General features: G+C 35.1%; 1 protein-coding gene and 1 long non-coding RNA gene across 2 annotated transcripts in view; one reads left to right on the forward strand and one right to left on the reverse strand.

Annotated features, from left to right (window-relative positions):
* Positions 1-13,531, forward strand: part of si:ch211-168k14.2 (phospholipase D1) — a 54,534-nt gene that overhangs the window by 36,613 nt on the left and 4,390 nt on the right. Inside the window, exons 20-26 of the mRNA XM_056465472.1 lie at positions 1,440-1,553; positions 1,702-1,812; positions 3,861-3,946; positions 4,046-4,159; positions 4,514-4,563; positions 7,207-7,341; positions 13,341-13,494. Of these exons, the coding sequence (XP_056321447.1) occupies positions 1,440-1,553; positions 1,702-1,812; positions 3,861-3,946; positions 4,046-4,159; positions 4,514-4,563; positions 7,207-7,341; positions 13,341-13,494 (764 nt within the window). The remainder of the gene's footprint in view (positions 1-1,439; positions 1,554-1,701; positions 1,813-3,860; positions 3,947-4,045; positions 4,160-4,513; positions 4,564-7,206; positions 7,342-13,340; positions 13,495-13,531) is intronic.
* LOC130235088 (uncharacterized) lies at positions 9,797-11,019 on the reverse strand. Its single transcript, XR_008838363.1, has 3 exons — positions 10,959-11,019; positions 10,492-10,544; positions 9,797-9,856 (listed from the first exon to the last, which is right to left on the reverse strand). It is a non-coding gene; the product is annotated as an uncharacterized LOC130235088 (long non-coding RNA).

Here is a 13,531-nt window from a genome sequence, read left to right on the forward strand (position 1 = left end):
TTCTCCTTCATCTTACCCCAGATATGCTCAATAATGTTCATGTCTGGTGACTGGACTGGCCAATCCTGGAGCAACTTGACCTTCTTTGTATTCAGGAACTTTGATGTGGAGGCTGAAGTATGAGAAGGAGCGCTATCCTGCTGAAAAATTTCCCCTCTCCTGTGGTTTGTAATGTCATGGGCAGCACAAATGTCTTGATAACTCAAGCTGGTGATGCTGCAATCCACTCAGCAGATCTCTTTCATGCCCCCATAATGAATGTAACCCCCGGAACATGATTTTTCATTCACCAAACTTGACAGATTTCTGTGAGAAAATCTTGGGTCCATGTGGGTATCAGTAAGTCTTCTGCAGTATTTGTGATAATTTTGATGCAGTTCAACAGATGATTAATCAGAAAAAAACTACCTTCTGCCACTTTTCTAAATGATCAACCAGAAGTCAAATTATTATTTGTTGCTCTTACAACTAGGATCAACAAGACTTTTGTCAGGTAGTGTACTGTAGTTAGAATAACAGCCGAGGCTCAAACCAGCGACCTTCTTGCTGTGAGGCAATTGTGCTACCCACTGCGCCACCGTGCTGCCTATTATATGAGATGTTGTTTTATATTTATGTCAAATGGCATTTTCTCCCCTTTTATCAGCGTGATAACCAAATATATTATCCAAAAGGTGAACAAAAATGAAATTAGTATTTGTAGATTTACGTTTTAAACACAATGTCCAGGTTATTGCCCTGTTCTGCTATCAGACACAATGTAGATGAAAATCTCAGTTTACCATTGTGGTGTGGTTGAATATAGATGTTGGAGTCAATAATTTAATGATCTATTCATAATGACAGTCATTTGCTACACTAAAGTGCTACAATGTAATGAATCAGCCATTTTGAATAAGACAGTGAGTCACTTTAGTTTTCATATAAATTATATTGTAGTTAGTAAGGCAGACTATGGTTTAAGAAATTTAGATTTCTTTTTATCCAGCCACTAACCTTATGTCAGTCTGACACCACTGGTATAGATAAATCTAATATAATGAAAAGCATTAAAAAAGATTTTTCTTCCATATGCATATCATTGGTAGAGAATAGCAACATCATTTCTTGGTGTTCAACCGACCTTTGAACCGCGTGCCGAACCCGATTGAAAACAGTCTGAGTGGAGTCTAGTTAGCACAATAGCCATTAAAATCCTAGTTTCTGAAAACCTTCACACACACCGCCATCAATTTACTGTAATCAGCTGCACTGTCTAAGACTAAACAGAGGAACAGAGACTTTTGTTCAGCCTGCCTCTCTAGGGAACTGAAGGTTGATGGTCAGCCCAACAGGCTATCTGGATGTGGCACAGTAATTAGCGCTCTTTAGGGGTGTGATTTTGGAGTCAACGTCGGCCTTTCTGTCTGATCCCAATCAACTCTCCTTTTATTTGCTAGCTGGTGAAGAAGCGGTCGGGGGCGACGTGTTACCCCTGCCTCATGCCCAAGTCTCTCTGTGCACCCATGATGCCAGCTGAGTACACCGACAGATCCACACAGGCTAACGTTCAGGTGAGATATCAACACCAAACCACATGGGTACCTGCTTTTAACTGAACATTTTGTGTGTTATACAAATTGGATTTAGATATGCGTGTTTGTGTGATTTATTAAGATTGTGTTTCTTCCTCTTTTTCCCTTCCTTACATACTAAAACAAGGTTTTAAGGTCTGTGTGCCAGTGGTCTACTGGGTCAAAGGTTCATGAGGAGTCCATTCATTTAGCCTATGTATCGGCCATCCAGAACAGCAAACACTTCATCTACATAGAGGTAAATCCAGTATTGATTTGCACAGGTATATATTTGGCAATAGCCAAAAATATATTGTATGGCTCAAAACTATTGATTTTTATTTTATGTCAAAAACTGCCCACCAAATACATTTTTTGGGATTGCATTTCTTAACTCCTAATGTCGCTAGTTAACACACTCAATGCATTTTCTTTTTCAACACATCTCATAATTTCTAAAATATCCTCCTCTACCAAATGGTTGATATGTCGGTTTATGGTAAAAGTACCGTAATTAATACAGTATACTATGAAAATCAGAAAATATGAACTGTAAGACCAATTTATTTAAAACCATCATCAAAATAAAACATTTTTGAATACTAAATCATCTTTATTTTTTGATGCCTTAAAATATTTCAGATTCTCATTCAGCATGTTTTCTTGTTTTGCTTTCACAATAAACCTAAAATCAAGTATAGTAGTGCAACAGGATTATGTTTGTTTGATTTTTTTTTTCTTTGTAAACCAACAATGCTGTGTAGGTTAAAGCATTATTTAAAAGCAGTAATTATTATTTTTTTTAAGATTTATTTTTGGCCTTTTTGCCTTTATTAGATGGGACAGTATTTAGACAGGAAGCGAAGTTGGAGAAAGAGAGAGGGGGGTAGGATAGGGAAATGTCCTCGAGCCAGGGTTCGAACTCGGGACGCCCTGACGTGCTATTGCACCATATGTCGATGCGCTAACCCACTTGGCTATTGTGCCAACAAAGCAGTAAATTTTTAAATAACATTAACAGTCTTTATTTTTAACATTCAAAATATGGTTAACCGTTTGGTAAAGCAGGCAGTTAAAGGGTTAAGTAAAGATCATGTTCTATATTCCATGTTCCTATATACATGGAGAATGCAGAAATCCTTCATGGAACATACAGGGATCCCACAGGTATTATGCTGGACAACTGCAGGTATCCTACATGGGACAAGCAGGAATCCTGCTGAAATCTTACAGGGAACCTGGAGAAACCATACAGGGAACATGCAGGAATGCAGAAATCCTACAAGGAAGGAGAAGTTACTTCTCTATCCCAGAGAAGTGCCATATATACGTGTATTTATATGTTACTTTAATATGTTATGTTGATATAAAGTGAGAATTATTTAACAATGTGTTGAGTTGTAACATTTACTATAAAAATCTTTCTGCTATACATTATTTTTGTGGAGTCAAAATCTTATCTAGCCATTTCAGCTTACATCAGTCAAACTGGCTAAATAGGCTAAACGTACGGCTAAACGTACAGCTCAACTTAATTTGTTTGTTGAAACCTGATTAACTTATAAAATTATCAAAAATGTTTGTCATGACTTTTTGTCATATCATGTTATACAGTGTAGTGTCTTACGGTAATAACCAATGTTCTTTCGATTTGTCCTACTCTTTCAAAATTTCCTAGCTCCCATTCAAGTAGAACATTTTGATGACGATGTATGCTACCATCAGATTTTTCTACCAGCATAAATTTTGATGTGAAGTGATGTAATTTGAGGCTATAATACCACCCTAAACCACCCCAATCCCTAACCCCAACCTCAGAACCATTCAAATACAGTGCTGGTAGTATAATCTGAAGGGTAGCATAAAAGGTCATGGCACTGACTCTTTGAGGGCAGCCATAATGCTGAAGTGGCCTCCTGAGAAAATGAGTTTGACACTCCTAGTGTTCAGGCTGTATGTTGTTTGCGCCTAAACACAGATGAACAATACCTAACAGATATTTACAGCTAAAAGTAATAAAATAAAATAGATTAAATAAACAAATCAAGAAATAAATGATTGAATGAAATAGCTAGGCTAATATAAATTCAGACCATTAACGTATACTGGAAATGGAACAGATTTTTGCTTGTAAATCATTTAGCAACATTCCATTGAAAATAAAGGGTCTTTAATTGGTGTCTTCTGTGTATTATTTTAGATTAAAAAAATCTAAATTCACACAGAACAACTAAAATATATATTTTTAAATCATGCTTCTCTTTTTCAGCCATCTCTCTCTCTGTGTGTCATCTCTTTATCTCTCAGAATCAGTTCTTCATCAGTTGTGCTGACAAAACCATCCACAACAGCATTGGTGATGCTCTCACTGAGAGGATCCTGCGGGCGTACAGGTGCATCACTACAATGGACACTCTTGTAAACAAACATGAACACAAAAAACCCCATTGCCGTGCACTGTGTCATCTAACTCCCCTTCTGACTGGCCACAGGGAGAAGAAGAGGTTTCGTGTGTACGTGGTGATGCCCCTGCTGCCCGGCTTTGAAGGTGACATCTCTTCAGGAGGAGGCCAAGCCATCAAAGCAATCATGCACTTTAATTACAGGTAATATCCCTCCAAAACATGCGTCTTCTGTAATCACCAAATTGCCACAATTAAGGGCAAAAATGCAGGCTGATCGGGCACTCGCAGCAAATTACATGTCTGTGATGTGGAAACAACAGACCCCGCTTTTTCTGGGCTACAAAGAGATGATTAGAGTCCCGGCTTGAGCTGGACTATAGATAACAGGGGTGCACTGCAGAGTCACTGGGGGTTCAGCAAGCAATGTGATTGGTCAGGAAAAGGAGAATTCAGATGTGATTGGTTCAAGATAGGATATATATATGTATCTTTTATTTTGGATGTGATTTATTATATATATTATATATTATATATCTTTTTTTTTCCCCATTGCAGGACAATGTGTCGAGGGGAGCACTCCATTATTGAGAGGCTCAAATGTGTGAGTAAGTAGACTAGCATGTGGAAGTTTAAATCTACAGGATCCACTTTTTTTCTATGCAACTAAATGTTTTGCGTGAGTTATGGGAGGAACTTTCATAAAACTGTAAACAATCAGTGAAGTGTCTAAAAAAATTAAGGGTGCGTCCTATTGACCTGCTCTGCTGTCTCAATTGCAAAATTCCTCCAGTGCACTGAAATGTTTGCTCCCTGAAAGGTCTTCATTAGCATTATTTTTAAAACATTTCAGCATTTAAACAGGGTGTCTGCGGGGTCCTAAAAAGTATTAAAAGTTGATAAATCAATGTAGAGAAATTTAAGGTACTTAAAAAATATTAAAACATCTTAAATGCTAGTTTGCAAGGTATTCAATTTTATAGCATTTTTGATTATGCAATGTATGGTTGTATGCTAAAGTTTGCTTAAATTAAATCTGTGAATATCAGGATGCTGTGTAGTTGATCAAATCAATAATATCCTGCTAGATTTGACATAATGCTGCTTTGTTTACTACTGTAATCAAGGTAGCACCATTATTTCTGCTGTTCTTTATGCACCAACCTGCTGAATTAGCTAGATTTAATTGCTTTTTTATTCAGTATATGAAGAATGTTTTAGTTTCGGATTATAGTTTCTTACATTAATATTTAGTAAATAAACTGTAAGTTAAAATCTTGCCAGTGTTTCTGGTTGTATCCCAAAGTGGCTTAAAATGTATGGAAAGAGTCTTATAAAAGGTCTTAAAAGGTATTGAATTTCACTCTCTGATTCCTGTATTTACTCTGATAAATATTCAGTACATTTCAAATCAAATATTTTTACATATAGTTGTGTTTGAGTAAAACTTTTTTGCTTTGTTCAGTACATCTCTTATAATATTACAATAAAAAAGCTGTGTTCAGACATGTTTATGTTGATTATTTAGACAACGCATATATTTTGACCTGCGTTAGGAAATCAGTATTTGGTCACAACAAACGAAAACATTTGTTTGACCATTTGTCATTTTCTGAAAAAAAAAAAAAAAGATTAATACGATTAAAATAAACTAACTAACTTAGCTAAAAAGGACTTTTTTCCATTTAATAAAATGTTATCAGACATTAGAATAAAGCAACAGCGGTGATGAACAGTAGGGAATGTATATGAATTGGGGCACTGATGAGGGCAGTAAGGAGCCTGGTTTATCGGGACACAGATGATTACATGAGACACAACAGCAGAACTGATATTTTTCACATTTTAATTTTGAAATAGTTTTTAAACTAAGAAAAACTCATAATCTTCATGAATCTCTTATCCAAAGAGCCCCCACACATTAACTACCCCCAAAAGCACTTTTGGTTTGGTTTAAGTACTTTATAGATAATTTTTTTTTTTTTTTATACCAACATTTCAACTATTAGTCAATAATAAATGTGTGCTGGACTGTTCTGTACCTGTTTAACACTGCTCATTTACTGTTAAATATATGTGAATAACTGTTTCATTAAAAAAAACACTTTATTTTGATGGTCCATTTGAGTATTACAACTGTCTGTATTAGACTGTCTGCTTAATATCTGTTAATACTTACACGAACCCTAACCCCAACATAACTGTTTACTTATAATCTAATGAGAATTAGTTGGCATGTTAATGCAATGCAGCTTAAATTCAACAAATGGACCATTAAAATAAAGTGTGACCAAACATTTAGTGTCATTTTGTTGATTGAGTTGGTTCATGTGATTTATGATTTGCGATTCAGAACTTCCTCTAATATTAAGCATTGATGTTCCCTGATGTTTCATCGCACTGGAAGAATTTTGTGATTGAGACAGAGAAATTGTAATTGCTTTATCAGTGCCCCTAACTAGTGAACAAGGAAGCTGATTTGAGACACATTCTAAATTATTCTCCTCACAGTTTATCTATTGAACATTAAAAAGCATAAATTACTAGCAATAGTGTTAGCAAATAAATTTCAGCAGACCACAAATAATCCCAAAAGCTCGAAAACAAGTCTTTTTGCAGCAAGGATGTCTTCTAGATATTACACATATTACAGTACAGAACACAAAGACAAATTTATCTGAAGGAAAAAAAATATACTGTATAGTGAACTCAAAAAAGCTTTGGCCACAGATATGACAATGTAATGTTAAAATACCAAAAAGGTTTCAGTATATATATTTTTTCAAGTGGCATTCCTGTGTGGAGTTTGCATGTACTCCCCATGTTGGCATGGGTTTCCTTCGGGTGTTCCGGTTTCCCCCACAAGTCCAAAGACATGCGGTATAGGTGAATTAGGTAAGCTAAATTGTCCATAGTGTATGTTTGTGAATGGGAGTGTATGGGTGTTTCCCAGTGATGGGTTGCAGCTGGAAGGGCGTCTGCTGCGTAAAACATATGCTGGATAATTTGGCGATTCATTCTGCTGTGGCGACCCCTGAATAACAAAGGGACTAAGCCGAAAAGAAAATGAATGAATAATATTAGAAGTGAATTGTTTTAGTTTTTTTAATGTAAATTCCCAACCTTTATTTCTAAATGTAAAAGTCATGTGTGGAGAAATGGCATATAGCTCTTGCATCAAAAAATATCATTTCCATGAAATGTGCATTCTTTATAACCTCACTAGCATGTGCATGTGTATGTCTGTGCAGTGTCAGATTGCTGGATCAAGTACATCTCATTCTGCGGTCTGCGGACTCATGCTGATCTGGATGGCCGTCTGGTCACTGAACTCATTTACGTGCACAGCAAGCTCATGATCGTGGACGACTGCACTGTCATTATTGGTCAGACTTTCTGCACACACACTGAAAATAAGATTGGGTCGTTCTGTAAAAGTGAGGCCATTTGTGACAGATAATATCAGGGATATTATATATTTTATGGTTTCAGTTGAACACATTACAGCTAAGAAGTAACGATGCTATTTTCTTTTTTTTCTTTTTTGAAGCCCCGCTAAACCTAGAGAAGCAGGGCTATTACTGAACCAAAGATATTTAAAGTAGTGCTTGACAATTTGGTTTTTAGCTCAAAAGGCAATATTCTGTAAAATAGAATGAAATATAGCATCTAAATGTACCTATTTCATTTTTTTGTTCATTTTTGGGGGGATTTAAAATTTCAGTACACATTCGATTTCTATACAAAATTGATAATTAAATATTGAAATGTTTTTTATATAAAAATAGTCACTTTTGTTGAGGTAATAAATTAGATGGAAATAAGAAATTTATATATATATATATATATACAGTTGAAATCTGAATTATTAGCCCCCCTTTGAGTTTTTTTTTCTTTTTAAATACTTCCCATATAATGTTTAACAGATTCAGGAAATTTTCACAGTATGTCTGATATTTTTTTCTTCTGTAGAAAGTCTTATTTGTTTTATTTCGCTAGAATAAAATAAATTTTTAATTTTTAAGAACCGTTTTAAGGTTAAAATTATTAGCCTCTTTATGCTATAGTTTCGATAGTCTACAGAACAAACCATCATTATACAGTAACTTGCATAATTACCCTAACCTGCCTAGTTAACCTAATTAACCTACTCACTTAAAAAAGTTGGGTTAATAATAACCCAACAGGTAACCCATAGATGGGTCAATTTGGCACCGACCTTCTGTTGGGTTATTGTAACCCAATCCATTGGGTTAATAAGGTTAACCCAACAATTTGGGTTATAAAAATAACTAATTTGTTGGGTTATTTTGCCAAAAAGTGGCCTAACCCCTAAATAATAATAATTTTTTATTATTATTATTATTATTAATTATTATTATTATAGTAGTAGTCATCTTTATATGAAAATAAAAAATACACCGCTTTTATTACATTGGCAAAGCTTTATTTAAATCCATGAATTTAGTGCCACATCTTTCACAATAACAAACACCTGAGAACAGTTTAGTTCATCCCCAAGCAGCAGGACAAGAGGGTTCTGTCTCTGTTGCTCCTCCTCCTCTAAGTACTGAACACAATACAAGTATACACACACGAATTAAATAAAGTCCAACATTTATTGTCATAAATAATGCACCTAGAAGTTGCAAATCAACAAATTCTTGTTTTGCCTCCTGGTATGAGGGCCGAACCATCTTGCTGCACAATCTGTATGGCAGTGGAGAACGGATAGCTGGCTGAGTTTTTAAAGCGACACCTCCAAAGTTGGATCTCCAAGGCTGTCTTTATATCAAACAGAAAAAAAACACAATTAAACTCAAAACAAGCCCCTCATATCAAGGTGAAATGCTATAAATTGGGATTAAAACAGAGCTGTTATGCAGGATTGTCTCACCAGATTAAATGTCTGCTTGAACTGGTAGATCCAAGGCTCTCTTCTTTTTTTGCAATACGAGAGGATCCGCAGTAATGCATCTCCCCAAACTTCAAAAAGTTTCTTTGGTGTGTGGGTATAAAATACCTGTCCTGAGCAATCTAAAAATAGATCAACAAAAACAGCACTTAAATCCATGCCATGCAAACAGTACACTGGATTTATTAAAGGGATATTTTACCTAAAAATGGAAATTCTGTCATCAGTAATTCACCCTCCCCTTGTTCTAAATCTCTCCTCAGATGAACACAAAACATGATATTTTAAACAATATAGGTAACTAAACCATTCTTGGTCCACAGTGAAATTCCATAGCGTTTTTGTCTTCTGTTGAAGTCAGTGGGGACTATTAAGTTTTTCATTTGCTTTGTCCTTTAAAGTTATCATTTGTGGTCAGCAGAAATAAATAAAAAATCAATCAACAACTTGAGGGTGAGTAAATGATGAATACACCCAAAAATCAGGGAAACACCCATACACTACGGCCAATTTAGTTTATTAAATTTACCTATACTGCATGCGTTTGGACTGTGAGGGACATGCAAACTTCACACAGCAATGCCAATTGACCCAGCTCCAGGACATGATGGATTCGCCTCTGCTGCTGAATGAGGATGTTTCACCGATTTTTGGGTGTATTCATCATTTACTCAACCTCAAGTTGTTGATTTTTTTATTTTTTTTCTGCTGACCACAGATGATAACTTAAAGGACAAAGCAAATCAATCACTTGATCGTCCGCACTGACATTAACAGAGGAAAAAATGCTATGGAATTTCACACCAAGAATGGTTTAGTTACCTACTCCTCCATATACCAAATGATGTTCGCTCCAACCTTAAAACAGAAATTTTAAATTTGCACATGTATGCCAGACCAAATAACAACAAAAATCATGTATTTACCCAGTTTAGCTATGGAGAAAAGATAACTGGAAGGCTGGAAGTGGTCATCTCCAGGGGTACCTTAAACAGATATAGAGAAAAAATATATATATATAAATGCGCACTTTTAGCTGCAGGATTAGTCTTTTATGTGAGTTGTTAAGGTGCATCACATTTGCAAATTTGGTGGGCAAATAAGGTCCATTTTACATGGTCAATTGTGCTCTGATGTTCATCAGTGTGCTTAATTCTCATGCTCAGAAACTTCCAAAAGAGTCAAACTCTTGATCACAGATTTCTACTGAAATAACAGTCATAACGCAATAATTAATATAAATAGGTTAATGTCTGTAATATCTCAATTTGGTCAAATGTTCCAGGAGTGGAGTTCTGAAATTTCTGAACTGTGCTTAGACTCTAAATCAGTCATCTGTAATTACCTGTGGTTTTATGCCTGATACAGTCTAATACCAAATTCACACTGAAGTAAGGCACAGAAACACTTTTGAAAGAGACATTTGTGTCTTTACACACTACCGGTGCTGTTCAGAGAAGTATAAATGCATTTACAGAAGAATTACAAATGTATAATTTGATTTTAAGACATATGGTGATGTAAAGACACCTTTACAACATATGATACTGCTTAAGTGTGTGTATCTGTGCATTTTTACATCATGTAAATATTACAAAATACAGCGCTGTTGTTTTCTCACCTTTCTCAACAAGATTATCAAGGAGGATTAAAGCTCGCTCTGTCCAGAGCAACCTACAATGAACAAACAAACAAAAAATAAAATAAACCACAAATTAACATGAGCTGACAGACAACATTCATCAGTTGAGTGGTCATAGCATCACCTGAATTGAAAACTGGGCAAGGACAGTGTATGTTTAAGGGCTTTGTATCATTGTTTATTAGCATATATTACTACTATTATTATACAAAGCTAGCAGATGTTACAATTCTTATATGTATAATTTTTTAAGCTTATATTTAATTGTTGTATGACATATATAACCGATTAAACATTAATATTAGCATCTAACATTATCAGGGTTGTGGTTTCATCCCTGTATGTTAGTATAAGATGTAGGGAAAATGCAATTTTCAGGGCCTTCAATATAGTACACACAAACAGTAATAATGCCATTTACCTTTCAATAGTTAATAATCAAGTACCTTGAAATGGATCATGAATCCTCTTCTGATAAAAGATGATGTAGCAAGCTTCTGCTCTGCTCTTGTCCAGGAGGATAACTTTCTCACGTTGCGATCCATTCAGCGCCCTCTAGCGGCGAATAATAACCAATAATAATATAATGCTCAGATTCCGTACTTCTTGGGAAAACTAGCAACTTCCTGAACAAAATATAGCACATAAATGTGTCTATATTAGTATTTAATTGTTACAATATAGTTTCCTAGCGAAAGGACAGTGTTTTTAGACAACATAACATACCTTCAACAAGACTGGACGCGACTCCGGTTTGATGTCTCTGCTGGGTCCTAAAGACGAGAAATACTGCGGAATATCTCAAATACGTGTATCATTTCCTCCAAAACAACTGTAGAGATGAACACGGAGGTAGAGAAAGCGTTTTTATCCGCATATAGATCGGCTATGAAGCGCGCACGCTTGTATCATCAATAATTAAGAGTCCAGGTGAAACAGATATAAAAAACACGACACGAGGAGGCAAGTTGATTAAAAAAATAACAATATTACTGCATTAGAGCTAGCATAAACTTTATAACGCAAGAGCAGCATCACGTACGCATATTAATACAGCGGTTCTGTGTCACATCAATCAGTTGACTGTTGAAATTTCAAAATTGTAACCCAACTGGTTGAGTTATTAAATAAATAACCCAATAAAAGGTTTAAAATAACCCAACATAGCACCAAATATTTTTAACTCAACCATTGGGTTAAATAAATAACCCAACGTTTTTTAGAGTGTAGTTAAGCCTTTAAATGCCACTTTAAGCTGTATAGACGTGTCTTGAAAAATATGTAGTAAAATATTATTTATTGTCATCATGGCAAAGATAAAATAAATCAGTTATTAGAAATGAGTTATTAAAACTATTATGTGTTGAATGTGTTGAAAAAATCTTCTCTCCGTTAAACAGAAATTGGGGGAAAAAATAAACAAGGAGGCTAATAATTCAGAGGGGCTAATAATTCTGACTTCAACTGTATTTATTTATTTTTTAAAATGTTTCTGTATTTAAATATTGTATCCTTTTTAAATTGAATATTTATTTATATATACAGTTGAAGTCAGAGCTAGGTTATTGTAAAATGATGGTTTGTTCTCTAGACTGTCGAAAAAAATATAGCTTAAAGGGGCTAATAATTTTGACCTTAAAATAGTTTTTTAAAAATTAAAAACTGCTTTTATTCAAGCGGAAATAAAACAAATAACACTTTCTCCAGAAGAAAAAAATATTATAAGACGTACTGTAAAAAATTTCTTAAACATCATTTGGGAAATATTTAAAAAAGAAAAAAAAATCAATTCATGTTTAATTCAATTCAACATGTTTTATTTTGTTTGGTAAACTACTGATGACATTTCTTCAAATATTGAAATTACATATATATAGATATATAGTCATTTAAATATAGGTAAAAATTATTATTAAAAATAAAGTCTTATTTGTTTTATTTCGGCTAGAATAAAAGCAGCTTTAATTTTTTAAAAACCATTTTAAGGACAAAATTATTAGCCCTTTTAAGAAGTGTCTTGAAACATATGTAGTAAATTATTATTTCTTGTCATTGTGGCAAAGATAAAATAAATCAGTTATTAGAAATGAGTAATTACAACTATTATGTTTAAAAATGTGTTGAAAAGAAAAATCCCTCCGGTAAACAGAAATTGGGGAGGGGGGGGGGGGGGGGGGGGATAAACAAGGGGGCTAATAATTGACTTCAACTCTATATATAGCTACATCAAAACTTTTGTTCAAATGTAATAAAAGTTAGAATTTGCCAGGAATAGGAATACTTTTGGGCTTGACTGTGTGTCTTCATATATGGCCATATATGAATGTATAATTGCATCAAATACATTTGAACAGATATGTACATATTTTGGCTAATATTTTTTATTTTAACAGTCAGAGCTGTGATGTTCTTTCTCATCTTCAAACTGTAATCACGTGTTTCTCCACTAGGGTTCGCTGCACGCACACAAAACACTCCCGCCGTAAACCTGCGCAGAATAACAAACATCAACAGATGTTTATGAAAAGCCCAGTCACGCCTGTCTCCTCAATCAGCACAAATGCATTATTAAAATCCCATTAACGGCGCTCAAATCCTGTTTGTCTTTATCAATCCCAATTATCCTCTTATCCTTATGAATGGGCTTTGAAGAAGAGAAAGAAGAAATGTCAGAATTTTCCTCCGCCGTGTCCTTGAGGCTCTCGGTAGAGGTCAAACCCAAACCCTGATCCTCCCCGCAGGCCTTCAGCAGAGAGATGTGTTTGTGTGTGTGTGTGTGTGTGTGTGTGTGTGTGTGATGGTGATGATGCTGTCTGTGATGTGCTCAGGCTCCGCCAACATCAATGACAGGAGCATGCTGGGAAAGAGAGACAGTGAGATGGCTGTGGTTGTGGAGGACACTGAGTTGCAGTCGTCTGTCATGGATGGAGAGAGTTTTCAGGCTGGCAGATTCGCTCGGTCTCTGCGCGAGGAGTGCTTCAGGTGCTTCAGCTTTACACAACTTCACCAAAACTCATCA

The sequence above is a fragment of the Danio aesculapii genome, chromosome 9, assembly GCF_903798145.1.
Source record: "Danio aesculapii chromosome 9, fDanAes4.1, whole genome shotgun sequence".
In the NCBI taxonomy this organism is placed as follows: domain Eukaryota; kingdom Metazoa; phylum Chordata; class Actinopteri; order Cypriniformes; family Danionidae; genus Danio; species Danio aesculapii.